The sequence below is a fragment of the Gekko japonicus genome, unplaced genomic scaffold (genome assembly GCF_001447785.1).
Source record: "Gekko japonicus isolate JY-2015 unplaced genomic scaffold, Gekko_japonicus_V1.1 scaffold795, whole genome shotgun sequence".
Taxonomy (NCBI): domain Eukaryota; kingdom Metazoa; phylum Chordata; class Lepidosauria; order Squamata; family Gekkonidae; genus Gekko; species Gekko japonicus.
Window position 1 is genome coordinate 474,382 of NW_015171527.1, and position 20,703 is coordinate 495,084.

Here is a 20,703-nt window from a genome sequence, read left to right on the forward strand (position 1 = left end):
CTGCTTCCCTCTGAATTTCATTCACAGCAAAAGACTGGTAGCTCTTCCCACCATGCATGGAGTCCACACTCCAAAGCCGGCAGCCTCTTTTTCCCACCTCAGCTGTGCACCACTTTCCATTTCCTTGGGCTGTTTCTTTTTCCTCCCCCATCTGTGCAATGCAACCCTTTTGGCAGGTGACACAAGTGCTGCTTTGTAGAGCAGGGCTCAGGAAATGCTCGACCTTCCTAGGCAAAGCCTTGTAGTGCCAGGAGAAACACCAGCAGGCAACCGAGCCTAGCAGAATAGAGCGCTCGAAAGGCAGAGCAGAAGCACACGCAGCGCTCAACCTCCAGCTGTGGACCCCTCAAGTCTGGCTGGAGTTCGGCCCCAGATGCGGGGCTGGTGGGCATGCTCCTTGCAGGGTACAGTTCTCCCGTGCAATCCAGCCAGTCCTTGGCTATGGAACGAGGGTAGCCTGTCTGCACCTTGAGACTGTGCTGGTCATACTTCCAGTACTCCTTACCCTTAAAGGCAAACACGGTTCCTGCAGCAAGACAGAAAAGGGGCATCAGCACTATACGAATGTGTGGTCTAGGAGACGAGAACTGTCCACTTAAATGAAACAGCTGGCAGGATGGGTTTGATGCACCAGGAAACATGGCTACACAGGGAGATGGAGATGGAAAGACAGCTCAAATCAAGCTTGGCAATAACTATATTGATACGATAGTTGGCTGTCCTCTGTGCTGGTTCCCTTCCTTCTCCAGCAGAGAGACTGTGTGCACATGCAGCAGCATCCATAAGACTTCTCATTGGACAAAGCAGCCAGTCTCAGGACATATAGAAAAGGAAGATCACCTCCTTTGGCTCTGTCCATAAAATACAAATTACAAGCTTGTGCAGCATCAGTTGATCTCCACAGCATACATGGAAGGGAGAAGGTGTTTAATAGGGTTGCCAGCAATGCTCCCTCTAAGCTGTGGAGTCTTGTGAGCAAAAATTCTCCTTTGTGAGCTACTGGTATTAAAGCTGTGATCGAGCGATTTGGCTACTGCATAAATTAGTTTGTTCTGGAGCCATCCTTCCTGAGCTAAGACAAAAATCTGTGAGCTGGAGGCTAAAAAACGGTGAGCTAGCTCACACTAACTCAGCTTAGAAGGAACACTGGTTGCCAGGCCTTCCGTTATGGCAGGAGGCCTCTCACTGGAACACCCTCCTGCCCACTACCACTCCAAGTGGAGGCATGAGAATTTTCTCTTAAATGACAGCATTGCATGCCATGTCATATAGCTTTAAAAATTGCTGGAAACTCTGGTTTTACTAGAGTTTCTGGTGATTCCTAGAGTGACATGACATCATTTCTAGTTTTCCCATGAAGTGACATCATGATGCATGCAGCACAGGTTCCCCCCCCCCCACACACACACACCCCCCAGCTCACTCCAGATGCCAGCCATGGCCTGGCAACCCCGGTGTTTAATCCTTCAGCTGCCACTCAGTTTGGCTACTCAGACTTAGGACCCCTGCTCTGTTAATGGTATTTTAGCTAATAGAAAAGCAGAGTGCATGTTTTCAAATCACAAAACTTAACTGCAGTTGAAGGGTTAAATGCCCTCTACTTTACCTGCTTCGCCTGTAGGCAAACTGAGGCTGCAAAAGTTTGCAGTTGGCATTTTATGGAGGGGTCTCAGCTGTTCGAGCATTCGGTGGCAGGAGGGCAGAGGACTCACCCTTACCACTCAGCCGTTCGCCCAGGGGGAATCACTACTCATGAAGGGCAAGCAGCAAAGTGCAAGGCGGATTATGAAACAGTAAGAGGAGAGAGAGTCCTACGAACCATAACTCTCAGGCCTGAGACAGAAACATAGATCAAACTGAGGGGGAGAAGGTTTCTAACTGAATAATTAAGGACGATACAGGGCTTCTCGGAAAAGGGGAGCTTTCTGCTTTAGATGTTTAATAGTCCATAAAAGGAAAGAGATGCAAAAATGCTTCCAACATGGAACCTTGATTTTCTTTTCTGCCAGTTCCACTGGTATTTATTTTGCCACATTATTGAACCAGTAGTACAAGAAACTCTCTCATGGCCATAGGTAATCTCTTCCATGAAGCTCTATGAGATTAGGGATGTCCATCTCTCAGAACAGGAATGTCCAGAAATGGTCAAGCTTCCTATCATAAACTCCCTAGAAGCTATCTGGATAGTCTGAGCATCCAGAAAAGTATTTCATGGCCGCTGGACAAGTTTTCAGGCAAATCCAGACCAATACAAGCAGGGTGAAAAACAAGAGGCACTGCAAGGAACAGACTAACAAACAAACGGACAAAGAAATAAGGAACAAACTGACAAACACAAACTTACCATCATTCTCACTCAGCACAGCATCTACTGAAGTGGGGAACTGCCCCCAGGGTGTTTTGTGGGCAAGGAGGCCCTCCTCCACGTGACCCGTGGCTTCATCATAGCACCAGTGGAGTTCTCCCTTGAAGAAATAGGTCTTCCTGTCTAGAGGCCAGGAGAAGGCACCATCGATACCCCCCTCTGGCAGCCCAAAGTCTGTGACGGGGCGGGGGTAACCTTCTTCCACACCATTGTCCTTAAATACCCAATAGAGAGGTCCTTGAGCAGGGAGAAAAACAATGATCATTAAACCACACTGTCTGAATCTCCCTAGAAGCTATCTGGATAGTCTGAAAACTATTTCATGGCAGCTGGACAGGTTCTCAGGCAAATCCGGACCAATACAAGCAGGATGAAAAACAAGAGGTACTGCAAGGAACAAACTAACAAACAAACGGACAAAGAAATAAGGAACAAACTGATAAACACAAACTTACCGTCATTCTCACTCAGCACAGCATCTACTGAAGTGGGGAACTGCCCCCAGGGTGTTTTGTGGGCAAGGAGGCCCTCCTCCACGTGACCCGTGGCTTCATCATAGCACCAGTGGAGTTCTCCCTTGAAGAAATAGGTCTTCCTGTCTAGAGGCCAGGAGAAGGCACCATCGATACCCCCCTCTGGCAGCCCAAAGTCTGTGACGGGGCGGGGGTAACCCTCTTCCACACCATTGTCCTTAAATACCCAATAGAGAGGTCCTTGAGCAGGGAGAAAAACAATGATCATTAAACCACACTGTCTGAAGAAATTGAGAGGGGGGCCTATTTTACCCAGCAGAATACAGTGTGTGCAGTAGGGATTTATATCTCTTTCCCAGATAGTCATACTATATTGGATTTTAAAAGGCCTGGGACCTTCTCGCTAGCCTGGCCTAGAAGCAGAACTTTCTAGTCAGCTTGTAGGAAGAAGAGGAAGAAGAAGAAGAAGAGGGAGAGATTAGATTTATACCCCGCATTTCACTTGGAGTCTCAGAGCGGCTTACAAACTCCTTTCCCTTCCCCTCCCCACAACAGACACCCAGTGAGGTAGGTGGGGCTGAGGGAGCTCTTTCGAGGACTGCTCTTTCAAGAACAACTCTTGTCAGAACTATGGCTTGCCCAAGGTCATCCAGCAGCTGCAAGTGGAGGAGTGAGGAATCAAACCCAGTTCTCCCAGATTAGAGTCCACGCACTTAACCACTATATCAAAGAGGCTTCGAGGGTGCTAGATACATCATTATGTACACTCTCACACACATCTGGAGATCTGGATTCAAGTTCCAGCTTGGCCTTAAAGCTCAGTGGGCAACCTTGGACCAGATGCTCTCTCTCAGCATCACCTACTCTACAGGACTGTTGGGAGGAAAAAATAGGGAAAGGAGAACCCCATATGCTGTCCTGAGCTCCTTGAAGGAAGGGCGCAATAAAAGTGTACTAAAACGATAAAGACTGTATCAAGTCAACAAGATTCTACTGGAGAGTGATTTCTCCAGCTGTCCTTGCAAAAGCTACTGTCCCCTTTAAAGATGGTGAAATGACTGGTGGAGAAACCAAAACATTTCCTGAAAAAAGAACAAGGTCGCTGAACTCAAAGATTACTGCTGTGACTAGGGACGGATCCTCTACTCTAGCTTATTTAGGAATGTTGGGGAAGGTGTCTCTCAACTTTCAAGTTGCACTTTAATTTAAAGATGCTTTGGTTCAACGTGGGATGTATGGTACAACCAACAGTACAGGGGCAGTCTTAGAGACTCTGGGATGGGGCACCAGAATCACTGCCACTACCACTCCCCCCGGCTCCTCTCCTGGGGCCAAGCAAGGGGCGGTCTGAGCCCTGGATAGATCAGGTTGCCAACCTCCAGCTGGGGCCGGGAGAATCCACCCTCCAAAGCAGCCATTTTTCTCCAGGGGCACTGACCTCTATAGTCTGGAAATCAGGTGAAGTTCTGGGAGATCTCCCAAACCCACCTGTAGGCTGACAACCCTAGAACACCACTACTTTCTTACAACAACATTAACCCGAGTCAGTGAAACTGGGGCAGGAAAGAGACTGGCACAATTTCTCTGAAGAACATAGGGACTGTAATGCTGCCCACCCTTACTGGTATGATGGAGACTCACAAGGAAGCACAATTCCCATCAACTGAGAAGAATGGATGGGGCAGAGCGCCACAGGGTGGTAGCTGAGGGCCCTTCTCCCATAAAAAGGTAAAGGTAAAGATTCCCTTGCTCGAAAGGCAGTTGAATCCAACTCTAGGGTTGCGGTGCTCATCTCCGTTTCAAAGCCAAAGAGCCAGCGCTGTCCGAAGACGTTTCCGTGGTCATGTGGCCGGCATGACTAAGGGGCAGAGCCACAGGGTGGTAGCTGAGGGCCCTTCTCCCGTGCCCCCCTCCAAATTCTGCCAGTAGATATTTAAGCATATGGAATATCGACATAACAAATGCATTTTATTGTTTAGTATACAGTATTTAATGACAAGAAATTAATTAATAACAATAAGTGCTGATTCATTATATAGGCAATAGACTTCCTGTTTGACTCTGTAAGCCATGGCCCTGAAGGTCAAAGGGTCACGTACGAGCACCTTTGTTTGTCCACTACTGGCAACATGAACCAGTATGTTCAGACCCACACACCTGTCGGGCCCCAGGGCAGTTTGCTTCCTCACCTCCTTCCCTCCTCAACTCTGGGCAGGGGTGGGAATTCACAGGGCATTGGTGTGTGTGTGTGAGACAGCTTGAGTAGAAGGGGGGAGGAGAGTTCCAGAAAGGGAGCATGGCTATAAATTGTTTATATGAGTGGAAAGTTGTTCAGGGCTCTTTTTGTAGAAAAGGCCCAGCAGGAACTCATTAGCATAATAGGTCACACCCAACAGCAGGAACTCATTAGCATATTAGGCCACACCCCTGACAGCACAGCTCATTTGCCTATTAGTGGCCTATTATGCTAATGAGTTCCTGCTGGGCGTGGCCAACTTGGGAGCCAGCCGGAACTCCGTTCCTGTGCGTTCCTGCCCAAAAATAGCCCTGGTTTATATGAGTGGAAAGTTGTGATACAAATTCTTTAAACAGACACCACATCCAATTGCTTTGCTCTGATTCGCCATCCGAGAATGTCATTGTGTCACATATGAAGCTCTTACCACTGAAGAAGAGGATGCGATGATCCGTGTGCCTCTCATACACAGCATCTACTTTGTGGAGACTGGAAGGGAGGCCTCGCCAGAAGCCTGTGATCAAGGCAGGGCGCAAAGAGGTGAGATGCCGTCCTTGGGTCAGACGCCAGAAATACTGACCTGCCACAGGTGGGAGGGAAAGGGAGAAACATGAAATCTCACCTGGCAGAAGTATTGGCTGAGTTGCCAGATTACCATGGCAACAGGAGGCTCTTAGGATTTTAAAATTCTTCTTCTTCTTCATGGATCTGTATCCCAGAGTACAAAATATACTCACTGTCCATCTGGTACCGTTTGCATTTCTGTATTTTTCAGCACTTCCCACTTCAGAATGACATACATTGAGCAAGCAAACTTGGATTGAGCACTGAGCATTTTTTAAAGAGGGGGCAAAAATACATTTTTTTTTTTGTTTACTTGCATTGGCACTGTGATTTATTGCTTTAAAAAGCACCGGGCAGGGGGAAGGGGGCAATAAAAAATATGTGAAGTTACATAGGTAAATTTTGCGAAGGAGGAAGGATTTATACCCCACCCTCCACTCACAGTCTCAGAGTGGTTTACAATCTCCTTCCCTTCCCCACAACAGAAATCCTGTGAGGTAGGGGGGGCTGAGAGAGCTCTCTCAAGAACTGCTCTTGAGAGAACAGTTCAGAGAGAACTGTGACTGGCCAAAGGTCACCCAGGTGGTTTCATGTGAAGGAGTGGGGAATCAAACCCGATTCTCCAGATTAGAGTCCATGGCTCTTAACCGCTATACCAAACTGGCTCTCACTACACTACACCAAAAGTAGAAGAAACAGAAGTGAAACCCATGTATAGCCACTTAGATTGTATAAATACTTTTATTTAGCTATCAATTTACATGTTTTATTGCTTAGATCAACTGAATTATATACATCATTTAGGAAAAATGTAAATATTTGATTTAAATCATTTATTGTAAACAGCCTTTTTTGGTGTTGATAATTTAAGTCATGATGACTGATACAAAGCATCTTGTTACTGCTACCTTATTCTATTCTGGATTTTAATTCCATGTTTTTATTATATACTCAGGTTTGGAGAAGATGTATGATGACATATATTTTTGTAAGTTGCCTTGAGAGAAAGGACACTCTGCATGTGTCAAAAGACCGGCAGAATTATTTTAATCAGTCAGTAAATGCTAGCTTATATCCATGCTTGACTCTCCCTTTTTTAAAGAGCATCTATGCTACACATGAGGCTGCAGACCTTTGAAAAAGAATGTTTCTCCTCTAATTTGAGCAACAGCATCAACATTGGAGGCGCAGCGATCGGGGAATTCCTTCCCAGACCTGAAACAAAGAAATGGAAATGGAAATCAGCCTATACAATATGGATTTAAAAAACAAAACAAAACACTAACTCAACAGGGAGGAAATACTAGCCTCCTGTTTCCCAGTAGCCCTCCCTTCACTCCTATGAGTAACAGGAACCTCCTGAAGAAACGGCCACTTTCCAAAGGCCAGGGAAACACTTTTTACTCCAGTACAGTAATTGGTATAGCTGTACAGCATTAACTGCCCCGTTCAGCTTCAACTGTACTACCTTTAGCCTAGTTGAACAGAGAAAAGCACTGAAGGGGGACAAGACAGGCCTGGAGGATGCACCCATAAGGAGGTCTGGAGGGTTGCCAGCAGTACTCCCTCTAAGCTGAGTTAGTGTGAGCTAGCTCACAGTCTTTTAGCCTCCGGCTCACACATTTTTGTCTTAGCTTGGGAAGGATGGTTCCAGAGCAAACTAATTTATGCAGTAGCCAAATCGCTTGGTCGCGACTTTAATGCCAGTAACTCACAAAGTAGAATTTTTGCTCACAGGACTCCATAGCTTAGAGGGAGCATTGGTTGCCAGCTCTGGCTTGTGAAATACCTGCAGATGTTTGGGGTGGAGCCTGAGGAGGGACTTCAGTGGGGTCTAATGCCATAGAGTCCAATTTCCAAAGCAGCCATTTTCTCCAGGAGAACTGATCTGTCGCCTGGAAATCAGTTGTAATCCCAGGAGATCTTCAGCTACCACCTGGAAGCTGGCAACCGTATCCATAAGGGAGTTTTGAACAAAAACTTGTACCCTCTCCACACTTGTCTTTTGCCCTCACAGTCTCCAAGAGCTGGTGATCATGCACCATCTCCTTGCCTGTTCATAACCCAAGTGGGACCAATGTAGGCCATGCAAACTTAGCAGAGAATACGATGCTCATGTACCCCAGATCTTCAGCATTGTTAATTACCCTTTTTACCAGCTTCCCACATTTGAGGTTTTGTTTCGTGCCCAAGAAATAAATTGAGAAGAGGACCTGAACATGGCATGACATGCCACCATAGTGAATACCAAGTGTCACCACTGTGAACTATCATAAGTTATAAACAACCGGAATATTGTATCTTTGAAGTAATTTGCAGCATAGCTGGGTGGGGCCCAGTGTTCCCTCTAAGCCGAGTTAGTGTGAGCCAGCTCACAGTTTTTTAACCTCCGGCTCACACATTTTTGTCTTAGCTCAGGAAGGATGACTCCAAAGCAAATTAATGCATGCAGTAGCCAAATCGCTCGCTCACAACTTTAATGCCAGTAGCTCACAAAGTAGAATTTTTGCTCACAAGACTCCACAGCTTAGAGGGAACATTGGTGGGGCCATGGCTCAGTGGCAGAACATCTGCTCGACTTGCAGAAGGTCCCATGTTCAGTTCCTGGCTCTTCCAGTTAAAAGGATCAGGCAGCAGATGATGGGAAAGACCTCTTCTTAAGATCCTGGACAGCTGCTGCCAGTCTATGTAGACAATACCAACCTTGATAGAACAAAAGTCTGACTCACTACAGGGCAGCTTTATGAGCTCATGTGAGCCAAAGCCCTCTGGAGTCAGTAGAATAATGTATGCATAGACCACAAAGGACACCTAATACAATGCACTTAGGAGGTGTAAATAAAGGACAGCAACAGTTTTCATGGAGCCTGGCCTCCTCCTTCTCTCCCCTCTCCACCTATGGAGAAGGATGTTAATTGTTTAAGCGCCTTCATAAATTGGAATCGGAATCTAAACTATGCATTGTTTTAATTGTTTTAGTCAGGGGTCGTTTCGTAGAAAAAGAGCTAGGGGAACTTATTAGCATAACTCATTAGCATATGCCACACCCCTTGACATCACCGGAAGTGTGTCATAAGGCCACACCCCCGGACATCAACGGAAGTGTTTCATAAGGCCACACACCCCGCCCCCAACGGTCCCGGCCGCCGCCGCCGGCCTTGCAGCTCCACTGCCGAGCCCCATGAGGGGCCCGGCGGTGGACCTGCAAGGCCGGGAGGAGATCAGGGCCCTGCGAGACCTTATGCAGTTCCACAGGGCCTGCAAGACGGAGCTCTACCCCCAGGCTTTCGAGTAGGAGCCGCCGCCCCTACTATACCACCACCGCCCTGAGGTTCCAATTAAACATCTACTATGGAAGAGTCCTTCTGCCGTCTTCGTGGGATTTTGGACATTCGATCCGCCATTTTTTAGATTATGAATGGCACTGAGCACTTTGTTATTAGATTTTAATATGTAGTATATGTTTTAAATTGTTTTGTATATATTGTTTTATCATGGCAAGCTGTTCTTGCCTCTGTGAGCCGCCCTGAGCCCATTGGGGAGGGCGGGGTATTTTAGCGAAAAATAAATAAATAAATACTTGTAATTATGTATATTGAAATGTTGGTAACTGCCCTGAGCCCCGGGGAGGGTGGTCTACAAGTCCAATGAATAAATAAATAAATGAAATAACCTTAGAGCAGGGAAATCGTGTGGCATGGACAGCAGATCTGGGAGCAGTGAGGTTACCTCGGGCTTCTCTGTGGAATGAAGAACTCTACTCCCTTAAAAATGAGAGTGTGAGAGAAAGAATCAGTGAACCGAGTCATAATATATGGACTTGGTAAGATGCAGAGAGCTAGTCAGTGTAAACACTGAGGTTTATCAAACAGAACTGATGCAAAACGGAAACATAAAATGACACAAACCACAATCTGTTGTTTGGCCGGATCCATCCTGTGGAGACGGACCGAGCAATGGCTAAAAGCTGGATCTGACCTAGTCCAGATTGTGACATATTACAATCACCAAAAGACACATGAGCAGGACTATTGTAGCAGACTTAACAACCATTACAAACTTGTGCTAGTTGTATGAAGTGCCGATATTAATGATTTTGTAGCCACTGTTGGTTTATCTTCAGTACCAGCAGTGCACTCTGAGACATAAGCATGGTTGCCCTTAGGAGGACGTTCCCAAGACATCCTTGATGAAGCCCAAGAATCTAAGTTACAAAAAGTTTCTTGTTCATCCAGATCTGAAACCCATTTTCATTCCCATGACAGGCAACCAAAAGAGCCTTGTAATTATAGTATGTCCTGTGCGACACCTTAAACATGCATAAGCAATAACATATAATATAACCAGTGGTGTGCTAGAGCTGGCTCTTACCAGCTCACAAGAACTGATTCTTAGATTTACACAAGTATTGTGAACTGGTTGAAAACTCTTCAGCATGCATGAGCCCTTGGGATTTGCCTCCGGGTGGCACCAAGCCTACACGCAATACTGAGAGAGACGCTGCAAGGCCTTAAAAAGGTGGCTACACCACAGGAGTAAACCGATCCCTCGCCGGAGTGAATGAAACAAATAAAACACTTTTACCTTGGGCCGACAGTAATGAAGAAATTATTCTAGCTTCTAATGAAACAGTGCTTAGAAGAGCCACAAGGTGGTATGCCAAAGAGTCACATGTGGCTCCCGAGGTACAGAGTATCACTGATCTAGAGAGACTTGGATTAGGTTCTCTCTGACCAAGTACAGTGATGCTCAAGTGCACCAACTAGCCCCCCTGTTTTGATCATGTTGACCTTGCCATGCTGATTCATGCCAGATAACCGCAAGGTAGATTACTGTAATGTGGTATACGTACAACTGTGCTTGAAAAGTATCAGGACATTCATTTGGTATAGAATGTTGCAGCTCGATCAAGTCAGGTTATGATGGTATGATAATATTACACCTGTGCTTTTGGCAGCTTCTATTTTCTGGTCACCAGTCTAAAACACTTTTACCTTGGGCCGACAGTAATGAAGAAATTATTCTAGCTTCTAATGAAACAGTGCTTAGAAGAGCCACAAGGTGGTATGCCAAAGAGTCACATGTGGCTCCCGAGGTACAGAGTATCACTGATCTAGAGAGACTTGGATTAGGTTCTCTCTGACCAAGTACAGTGATGCTCAAGTGCACCAACTAGCCCCCCTGTTTTGATCATGTTGACCTTGCCATGCTGATTCATGCCAGATAACCGCAAGGTAGATTACTGTAATGTGGTATACGTACAACTGTGCTTGAAAAGTATCAGGAAATCCATTTGGTATGGAATGTTGCAGCTAGATCAGGTCAGGTTATGATGGTATGATAATATTACACCTGTGCTTTTGGCAGCTTCTATTTGTTTTCTGGTCACCATTCAAAGTGCTGGTTGTTACCTCTACAGTCCTTAATGGCCTGGGACCCACATATCCAGAAGACCACCTTTCCCCATATGATCTCATGCACCAACTAAGGTAAATCAGAACCCTCACTTTTGGCAGTCCCCACTATTTGTGAGGTGCACCCATGCAGACTTGTTTTCAGTGGTTGCACACACATTTTGGAGCATCCCGCCAGATATGGTACAGAAAGCTCCCACATCCACCCTCTTCCATAAAAGGTGCAAAGCGGAATTATTTTGATACGCTGGTGGGAATAACTAATGAATGTCTCTGATTGTCAGCTGGTGATAATACATGTTGCAGGAGCTGCAGTTAACTTGATGCATGTTATTTTATCTGTCCTAATTGTATATGGTTATATTTTGTAAGCTGCTTTGAGCATTATGGACATTTCAACTAAGTTACATTAAATACCCTGCTGCTGCACATACCATAAAGCTTCTGAATCTCAGATCGATCATCCGTGTACAGCTGATACTGCAAAGGGTCTCCCACCGGCCCCTGGTAATAGGGGCGCATAATGGAGTGCTTGGAGGATGAATGTGCTAAGCCAAGGCTGTGCCCAAACTCATGAACAGCCACAGCAAAGAGGTCGGTTCCAAAGTCATCTGTCGAAACGTGAGAGTGAAAAGTCAAGAGCTTGATATAAGAAGGTGAGAAAAGGTATTGGCAAAAATCACATCCTTTATGGAAATGGAAAGGATAGAAGCCCATCCTAACAAACCACTTGCCACGAGGCAGGTCATCTACCCATCCCTGACCGAACTATGTGTTGCCGAAAGGGACAGTGCCCCACCATCCAAGAGCAGAAGCACTGCAGAAATGTATCTACAGCATAATAGCATTAAACAAACCACACAAGCAAGGCAAGCTACAAGGATAATGGGAAGCCCCGCCCCCACAACCATGGTGCCAGGCAACGCCATCCTGAGCACGAACAAGCCCTATTCATCAAATCTTCCAAATGGAGACTGGAAGCACAGATTAGGGCTACCAACCTCCAGGTGGGGCCTGGAGATCTCCCAGAATTACAACTCATCTCCAGACTACAGAGATGAGTTCCCCTGGAGAAAATGACTGCTTTGGAGGATGGACTCTATATGGCATTATATATATAGTTCCCTCCCCTCCCCGAACCCCACCCACTCCAGGAATCCCCCAGGAATTTCCCAACCCAGAGTTGGGAAACCCTAGGACAAATCCACAGCTAGAGGTAACAGCCCGATCCTTGTGAGCTCATATTTTCTTTGTCATCAATAAGGGCACACCTCCATGGCAACTCCCCTCCCAACACGAGTCCATTCACCTGGTGAGCGAAATGTCCAATCTTCATCACTGTCAAAGTGAACACTGCCAGCCCTTTGGGGGTCTCCAGGGAAGAAGGCGTGGGCCACCATGCCACCTGGCCCATCAAAAGGGTAGCCATCATGATGGTCAAGTTGGAGGAATTCCACAGAGATGTCTGCAGTATGACTGCCCACCTCGTGGAAGTTCAAAGGTGTGGCTTCACTCCACACCTTCAGGGCATAATACATCAATACACGCATGGTCTCTCGGCTAAGACGGGCCTCCCGTGGGTAGGTCTTCACCCTGTGGTAGAGACAATGCTTAGACAGAACCAACAAATCCCTCGCCTTGTTTTGCCTGAGGCATATCAGAAAGATCCAGATAGTAGTTACTCAGGGGTTCACCGTGTGACTTCCACAACCTTTGACTTCCAATAACATGGTAAGCCAAAAAGAAGCTTCAGTAATGAAATGCGTTAATAAATCTGACTGTACTTCTTCAGTTTGAACATTATGGGTTCTCATCCTTTCTCCAAGGAGCTTGGAAGGGTTCTGAATGGTTGCACCACTATAAAAAAAATCAGTTGCTGCCATTTAGTTACGTGTTTTGTTACTGCCGCGGTGGCTCAGAGGTTAAGATGCTGAGCTGCAGACCGGAAGGTCTGTAATTGGGCAGTTCAAGACCTGAGTGCCGCGTGACGGAGTGAGCTCCTGTCTCTGGCCCCAGCTCCTGCTAACCTAGCAGTTCGAAAGCAAGAAATTGCAAAGAGATAAACAGGTATCGCTTCGGTGTGAAGGTAACAGCGTTCTGTGCGCCTTGGCGTTTAGTCATGCCGGCCACATGACCATGGAAACGTCTTCGGACAGCGCTGGCTCTTTGGCTTGGAAACGGAGATGAGCACAGCCCCCTGGAGTCGGATTCGACTGGCTTTCGAGCAAGGCAAACGTTTACCTTTGCTACTGCTTAGCAGTTCCCATTATTTCTGAGCAACGTGTTAAGTGCACTAGCAAATGTTAAGTTGCCATATTTGTGTTCATGCTGTATATTTTCTGCATTCCTGATATATTTAGTGTGTCCCCACCCCCCACCCCCGTTAATCTGGCTAATGTTCCAGTTAACTCAGAGCTGGCAGTTAGTTGCCTGAAGAATCTTGTGCCAGAGCAAACCACAGTATGCCTCGCACACTCAGTACTTTTTGTCTGTTAGCACCCCCTAGTGGCTGCTCTGAGGGTTTTGGCCACATGTGCAGGGTGGTCCTAAACTCGGAAGTAAATCTTGCAGATGATTCCACAATGTGATCTGCAACTTGGTAAACGTCGTTAAGGCTGTACAGCTTGAAGGGGATTTCCTACAGATAACAGTTGTGCTAGCTTGCATTTCAGTTGGTCTGTATTACAAATATAAAATTTATGATGGCTGGCATAGACATTTGATTTCTCACATCAGGGCAGACCGGCTGCTTAACTTAATCGGAAAGTTCCTGGTTGGCCATTGGCCTGGAAGGCTGCTGATGGCCAGGAGCTAAAGGAAAAATAGAGCAGAACTGTGCAAACTGATTCGTATGCAAATAATGTATAGTAGGAAAAGTAGTATAAAGTTTTCAACAAGCAATAGTCACAGTGTGGCAGTTTTTCTAATTTCTATACAATAACCTGCATTAATTACAAGATAACAAAACACAGTTCACTGCATATCACACACATATTCAGAACAATGCCACACTTGAGCTCATAATAAACAAAATGTCCAGATTATATTCACGGAGTGATGATTGTTATCAACAAGACTGGATTGCTCTGGCAATTGAAGATTACTTGACAAGTGTTCCAGTATGCACCGTTTCCAATTCTCTTCTTCAGAAATTGAAGGCTTCAGAATGCAGAAACAAGCATGCAAAAGGTCTTTACCATCATCTTGTACATTGAATTTCCTAACAGTAAGACAAAGTACCTCCTCCAATTAGTTTCTTAGCACATTCAAGAAATTTACGAGTTCACGTTTTGTGGTTTCTGAGTATGTACGTGATAGGCAATGAATTGTTTTGTTATCTTGTAATTAATGCAGGTTATTATATCGAAATTGTGAAAACTGATACATTGTGACTTTGAAAACTTTATACTACTTTTCTAATATACTTTATTTGCATAGAAGTAAATTTGCATGGTTCTGCTCTATTTTTCCTTTAGTTCTTATCCAGACCGTGGTCCCCGTGTATACAAATTAGGTGGCCAGGAGCTAGCAGGGCCAAGTCCAGGCAGCTCCACCAATAGTATGGGAGTCACTCTACTCCAGCCCTTCAGCAGCAGTAATACTGATCAGTATCAGCTCACAGGTTGCTTCCTCCTGCACCATCGCTGGAAGCAATGGGTAAGATTTTGCTAGCACTGGCAACCCATCACCTGGCACCCAGGGTGGATTTGGGAGGTGGGGGCCGGCGTGCTGGTGTGACACCTGTGCACAGTGTCATTTCTGGTGAAACTCCAGAACTGACTTCATGACATTAAGGGCAATTCTCTAGGATTTGCCAAAACCTTATGTCATGACATTGTTTCAGAATTTCACCAGAAGTGACATCATGTGCCAGCACAGCACTGGTGCACCCTACCCATTCCCCCCTCACCAGTCTGTGAGGCCCCAACAGACCGCACTGGAGATTGTTGGGAGGGTACCCCTAGATCAGGGGTGTCGAACTCATTTGTTATGAGGGCCGGATCTGACATAAATGAGACCTTGTTGGGCTGGGCCATGTGTGCCATAAAATGTTATGCCAGGTAGCAGCGATATAAACATTAGCACTCTTGCAATATTTTGTTTATTTAACAGTGTCTGATAACTGACACCTCTTGCTCTGAATTATTGCATCAAAATGTCTGTGCTGCTGCAATCTTGAGTATGCTGTTCAGGTGTGTATCTGTAAACTGCAAACCTATGATGACGCAGCAGCAGCAGAACTGGAAGAAGCAGCAGAAGACAGCCAGTTCCACCGTGGGCCTGATAGAAGCCCTCTGGGGGCTTAATCTGGCCCCCGGGCCACACGTTTGACACCCCTGCCCTAGATTATACCCATTGTCAGTGCTGCTAGCTGGGTCTGAGCTGACTGGCTCTTTCAGTGCAGGATTGTAGCACTCAGACCACTCAGCTTGGCTTGTTCCTGGGCCATTTGAGCTTCCCAGTCCACCCCTGTTGTGTATTACAAACATTTATACGTGGCACAGAGGCTCACAGGCTCTTTTTAGTGTCTTGCTAACTGTAAAGATAGTCTGAATCCAAACCCACACATGTCAATTGGCCTTTGCTAATTTCTCTTCCTCCCTGCTTCGTCCCTCACAGAAGTGGACACAAAAATACCCTTCTGCATTCCTCAGAGCTCTTTTACAGAACACGCTAAAGAATGAAACTAAATCTGAAGATATCCTTCTGTTTGCCCAAGAGCTTGCCCAACCTCTTTGCACACATAGATGTGTAAGAAATGTTGCAGAAACTCCCTGTTCTAGTATTGCCTGCATTCTTGTGTAAGTGTTTGTGGAACAGGACTACTTACAGGCTATTTTCCTCTTCTGGCCATGAATGTTTGGACTTTAGCTCATAATGAATAGCTGGTTTTTTTTGTTGTTTTTTTAAAGAGTCCTGCATTTCTTACCCCAGTCACTGCTGGCAACAATAATAGAACCTCCTGGGTTCTAAATGCCTTTTCAGATTTGGTCCCAAGCAAGGCTATTTTTGGGCAGGAACGCACAGGAACGGAGTTCTGGCTGGCTCCCAAGTTGGCCACGCCCAGCAGGAACTCATTAGCAGAATAGGCCACACCCAACAGCAGAATCTCATTAGGGGTGTGTGGCCTAACATGCAAAGGAGTTCCTGGTACAAAAAAAGCCCTGGGTTTTGACAACAAACAAGGTAAACAGAATAACAAGCAAAAGGTGGGTGTGGCTGGATAACCACACTTCTGGTAACATGGGGGTGTGGCCTAATGTGCTAATGAGCTGAGCTGTCAGGGGTGTGGCCCAATATGCTAATGAGTTCCTGCTGTTGGGTGTGGCCTATTATGCTAATGAGTTCCTGCTGGGCTTTTTCTACAAAAAGAACCCTGGTCTCAAGTATCTGTTCTTATACCCACCCTTTGGATGCACTTTGCTTGCCCCCAAAAGGGCAGTCATATATTTAGATGTTTTGAGTATTTTCTACATTGCTCCAGTCTATTCAATGAACCTCACAATGCTTATAGTTGTCTGCATCCTCATTTTCTCTCAATTTCTCCCTCTATACCCAATGGCACTTTTAGAGCCATACAGCAGCTCAGCTTTTTGGAGCCCTTATTAATTTTATTATGCAAGAGCAAAAGGTTGAACAGAGCTGGATTAAAGCTGGGAGGGTTGGATTGGTTCGTTTGGCCAATCCCTGGTTAATCTTCTACTCTGTGTGTGTCCAAGCAACATTCGGGACTTACATGCTTGTTATACACAGCCCAGCAGTGGTCCTGAAATCCCCTTGAGGGATTTTACTTCATATGAGGTTTTATTCCTTGTTGCACTGACGCTGCCATTCACATACTTTGCGAGGAGTATTTTTGGACACATTTTAACATGCAGCTCCCCAAGGCCCATAAATTGCTTTTGTGATTTGGGATGTTAAATGAATCCATAAATATTCCCAACAAGGTATGCTAATGGCTGCATTGGTGTTTTTTTTTAATGAACTGCCTTTGCATGAGGATGGAATAATTTTGAATAGACTTCTCTAGACTTTGTATTATGGAACCAATTACATTCTGATATTCTGTTAACATAAAAGGGTATCTGGTCCAACCTATGCTGGTGAAAACAGGAACATGCATCCACCAGCCCCTCCCTTTCTGACACAGTTCAACTGATACAATTTATTTTATTTGCTTATTTATGCCCCACCTTTCTTCCCCAGTGGGGACCCAAAGCAGTTTACACTGTTCTCCTCTACCCCATTTAATCCTCACAACAACCCTGTGAGGTCGGTTATCCAGATTATGTTGCACTACAGAGAGCAGATGCAGTACAGAAAGATGTTCACGGGACAAAACCAGCTCGATATCAGTCAGGCAATGAGCCAGACCACACACAGGAAGGGACAAGCTTGCCATCCTATGCACACTTACCTGGCAATAAGCACCATTGCCTATAATGGGAGTTACTTTTGAGTAGCCTCCATAGGATTTCACTGACACACACCTAGCTCAGATAATCTGACCTCAGATATAATTCCTCCCCAATGTCAATACTGAGCAATCCTCCAAGTCCGATTCTGCATGCCTTCATGGTGGAAAGTGCTGTCAAGTTTACAGGTGATTTATGGCGACCACGACAAGAGAACAGCAGAGGTGGGTTTGCCATTGCCTGCCTCTGCACAGCAACCCTGGACTTCCTTGGTGGTCTCCCATCCAAGTACTAACCAGGTCTGACCCCGCTTAGCTTTTGAGATCCGACGAGATCAGGCAAGCCTGGATCCACCAGGCCAGGGCATACCTGCCTCCATACCAAAGTTCTTCTGCTTCTTTCTTTTTAAATAAATGCATCAAGAACCTAAAAAATGTGTCCTGTATGGCTGCTGTAATTGTTATCCTAGCTATGGTCCTATGCTGGAAACTGGAATTGGGTCATTCACAGCTCTTACATAAGCTATTACAAAAAGAACATCTTTGCATTCAGTTACACTTAACTCCAGTGCAAAGCACAAAATAGCTCTTCCACAAGCAGAAAGTACCTTCAGCATGTGGAATAGGGTTGCTAGACACACACAGACCCCAGTGAAGGCAGGGGTCCCCAATATGAGGCCCTACCTCCCCACCACCTGGCTGGTGGGGGGAACTTACCCCCCAAAAAGAGGGAGAACCGTCTGACATGCAGCAACATGTCTACGTCACTGCCCATGTGACCCGGAAGTGACATCACTACATCTGGGATGTCGGGGCAATGCTCTGGTATTTCAGCAAAAACTCTATGGTAGAAGCCAAATATATCAAAGAGTTTTTGCCCCAAATACCACAGCATCACCCCAATGTCCTGGATGTGATGAAGTCACATGGGCAGTGGTGTAGACACATCACTGTACATTGGCTGGGCCTCCCTGCTGCACCATGATGGAAAGGTAAGTCCCTCCCATCTCCCACCGGTTGCCAGGATGGACCAGGCAACCCTATTGGGGAAGGGCTTCCTTGGACCAGCCCATTGTTCATAAGGAGAATAAGCAGAAAAAAGTTCAAATACCGTACAATGTCAGATTTGGTTTGAACCAAAATCAGCATAGTGATACCTACTTCCACGAGATATTCCTCTTGGTCCAAACTGAGCCAGCATTCCGCCTGCTTTGACTCTTTCTTCTCTTTCTCCTTTTTCTTCTCCTGTTTCTCCTCAAAGGGAGCTTCTCTGGGAAGGTGGGGATAATATCAGGCAAAGAACAGCGAGGCATTCGGATCAGAGCCAACGTGGCATCGTCTGGTGAATTCAAGGGAAGCAAAAAGAGGCCAAACCGAATCACATGGCATGAAATGACAGGCCTAGCTCCCCAAGAGATGGTAGACTCATATTTGGGCTGTACCACTTCAAGCTGCTCATGTTCCTGAATGCTCCTCTGAACAAACAAAAACTCCATGCATAGAGTGAACTAGCCTACCAAGGAGAAAGCAAGCCTAGAGCTCTTCTTTCTTACATCCTTGTGCAGGGAAAGTTTTGTTGTGCAGAAGCTTTGTTGTGCCACCCCCACCTGCAGGCTGAAGTGGTACAGTCCAGACACAGATTTACTGTTTGCGCCAGGACTCTAATCTTGGAGAACCAGGTTTGATTCCCCACTCCTCCACATGCAGCTGCTGGTGTGACCTTGGGTCAGTCATAAGTTCTTTCAGAGCTGTTCTCTCAAGGGCAGTTCTCAAGCGAACTCTCTCAGCCCCACCTACCTCGCAGGGTGCCTGTTGTGGGGAGGGGAAGGGAAAGGGATTGTAAGCTGCTCTGAGACTCCTTCGGGTAGTGAAGGGCGCGGTATAAATCCAATCTCTTCCTCTTCTCAACAGAACTCCTGTATGACTAGACTCCACTAGAGAATATTCATCCCTTCCAACGATGCTATCACATGTGATTAATAAAATTAATGAGGGAACATCCCAGTACAAGTATACATGTCAATGCTCGGGTACCAGAGGAAAACTAGGAGGAACTCTCAGGAATTCGTAGTTACCCCATACCTGGAATCCCGGTCTCAGCAATGCCTGCAAAGCGCTGCATGGCACGGATGGCACTGGTCACGGCCTCCCAGGTTTGTAGCTGGCCTGTTACTGGATCAGCTGGAGGAAGGTATCCATACTGCGTCAGCCACTCCTAGGCAAGGGTCACAGGGGGAGGGGGAGAGTCAGTACTGTCCCATCTTTGGTGGTGGTGGAAGCTGACATCAAGTCACAGCTGATTTACGGAAACCCCGTGAGGTTTTCAAGGCAAGAGATGTTTGGAGGTGGTTTGCCATTGCCTGCCTCCACGTCACGCCCCTGGTATTCCTTGGAGGTCTCCCATCCAAATACTAGCTAGCAATGATGGCTATTCCTGTCCAGCGCGGAAGCCCATCTCTTCTCTCACTATTCCTGTCCTCCGCGAGCTGTGCTAAGCCAACGCTCTCTAGGCGTGAGTCCACGACTACTGAGGACAGCTTAAATCATCTTTATTTAACTTCACACGCATTCAGAAGATCATTTACTCACAATCGAGCTGATATATCTGGGTGGAAGTTACATCTTGTGATCTAAGTCAAATTCTATCGCCATGTTGAGAGAAGAGATGGGCTTCCCCGCTCCTTTGCAGTAAGGGTTGATGGACAAAGGAACGGAAAAGAAGAATAAAACTCCTATCTTTGCGCCTCTGAGCTCAGGAAATTACTCTTAATGAGCCAGTCAGAGGGAAGCTTCTGGGACCCCTAACTGTGGACTCCAATTCCCAGGGTGCAACTACTCTTAAAGGTACATTAACGCTGGCTGGGGCAGCACACCGGCCCTGCTTAGCTTCTGAGATCTGATGAGATCAGGCTAGCCTAGGCTATCCAGGTCAGGTTGTCCCATCTGTACCGGTGGAAATTTCAAATCCTCTCATTTGGGATTCCTTTCTTTTCTTTTACAGGCCACCTCACCTTCAGTGCAATCCTAAACAGTGTTACACCCTTCTCAGCCCATTGGCTTCAATGCCTTAGAAGGGCATAGGTCTGCTTTAGGACTGCACTGTTAGTCTAGCAATAAGGCCTGTGCTTGCATAGTATGGAACATGAAAAATACAATGAGCAAATGGGCACGGAAGTGTCTTGTTTTAATTCAGGTACATCTGCCAAGAAGCTGTCAAGTGAACCATCTTATACGTA

At 46.2% G+C, this 20,703-nt stretch overlaps 1 protein-coding gene across 1 annotated transcript; it reads right to left on the reverse strand.

The window, feature by feature from the left end:
• Nucleotides 1-2,660: 2,660 nt before the first annotated feature.
• On the reverse strand, nucleotides 2,661-20,119 carry LOC107117394 (matrix metalloproteinase-17-like). Its single transcript, XM_015419504.1, is given in 10 exon segments — nucleotides 2,661-2,752; nucleotides 2,821-3,078; nucleotides 5,502-5,654; nucleotides 6,771-6,853; nucleotides 9,312-9,402; nucleotides 11,487-11,663; nucleotides 12,362-12,645; nucleotides 18,629-18,806; nucleotides 19,550-19,728; nucleotides 20,088-20,119. Coding segments are annotated over 10 exon segments (1,527 nt in total).
• Nucleotides 20,120-20,703: the final 584 nt, after the last annotated feature.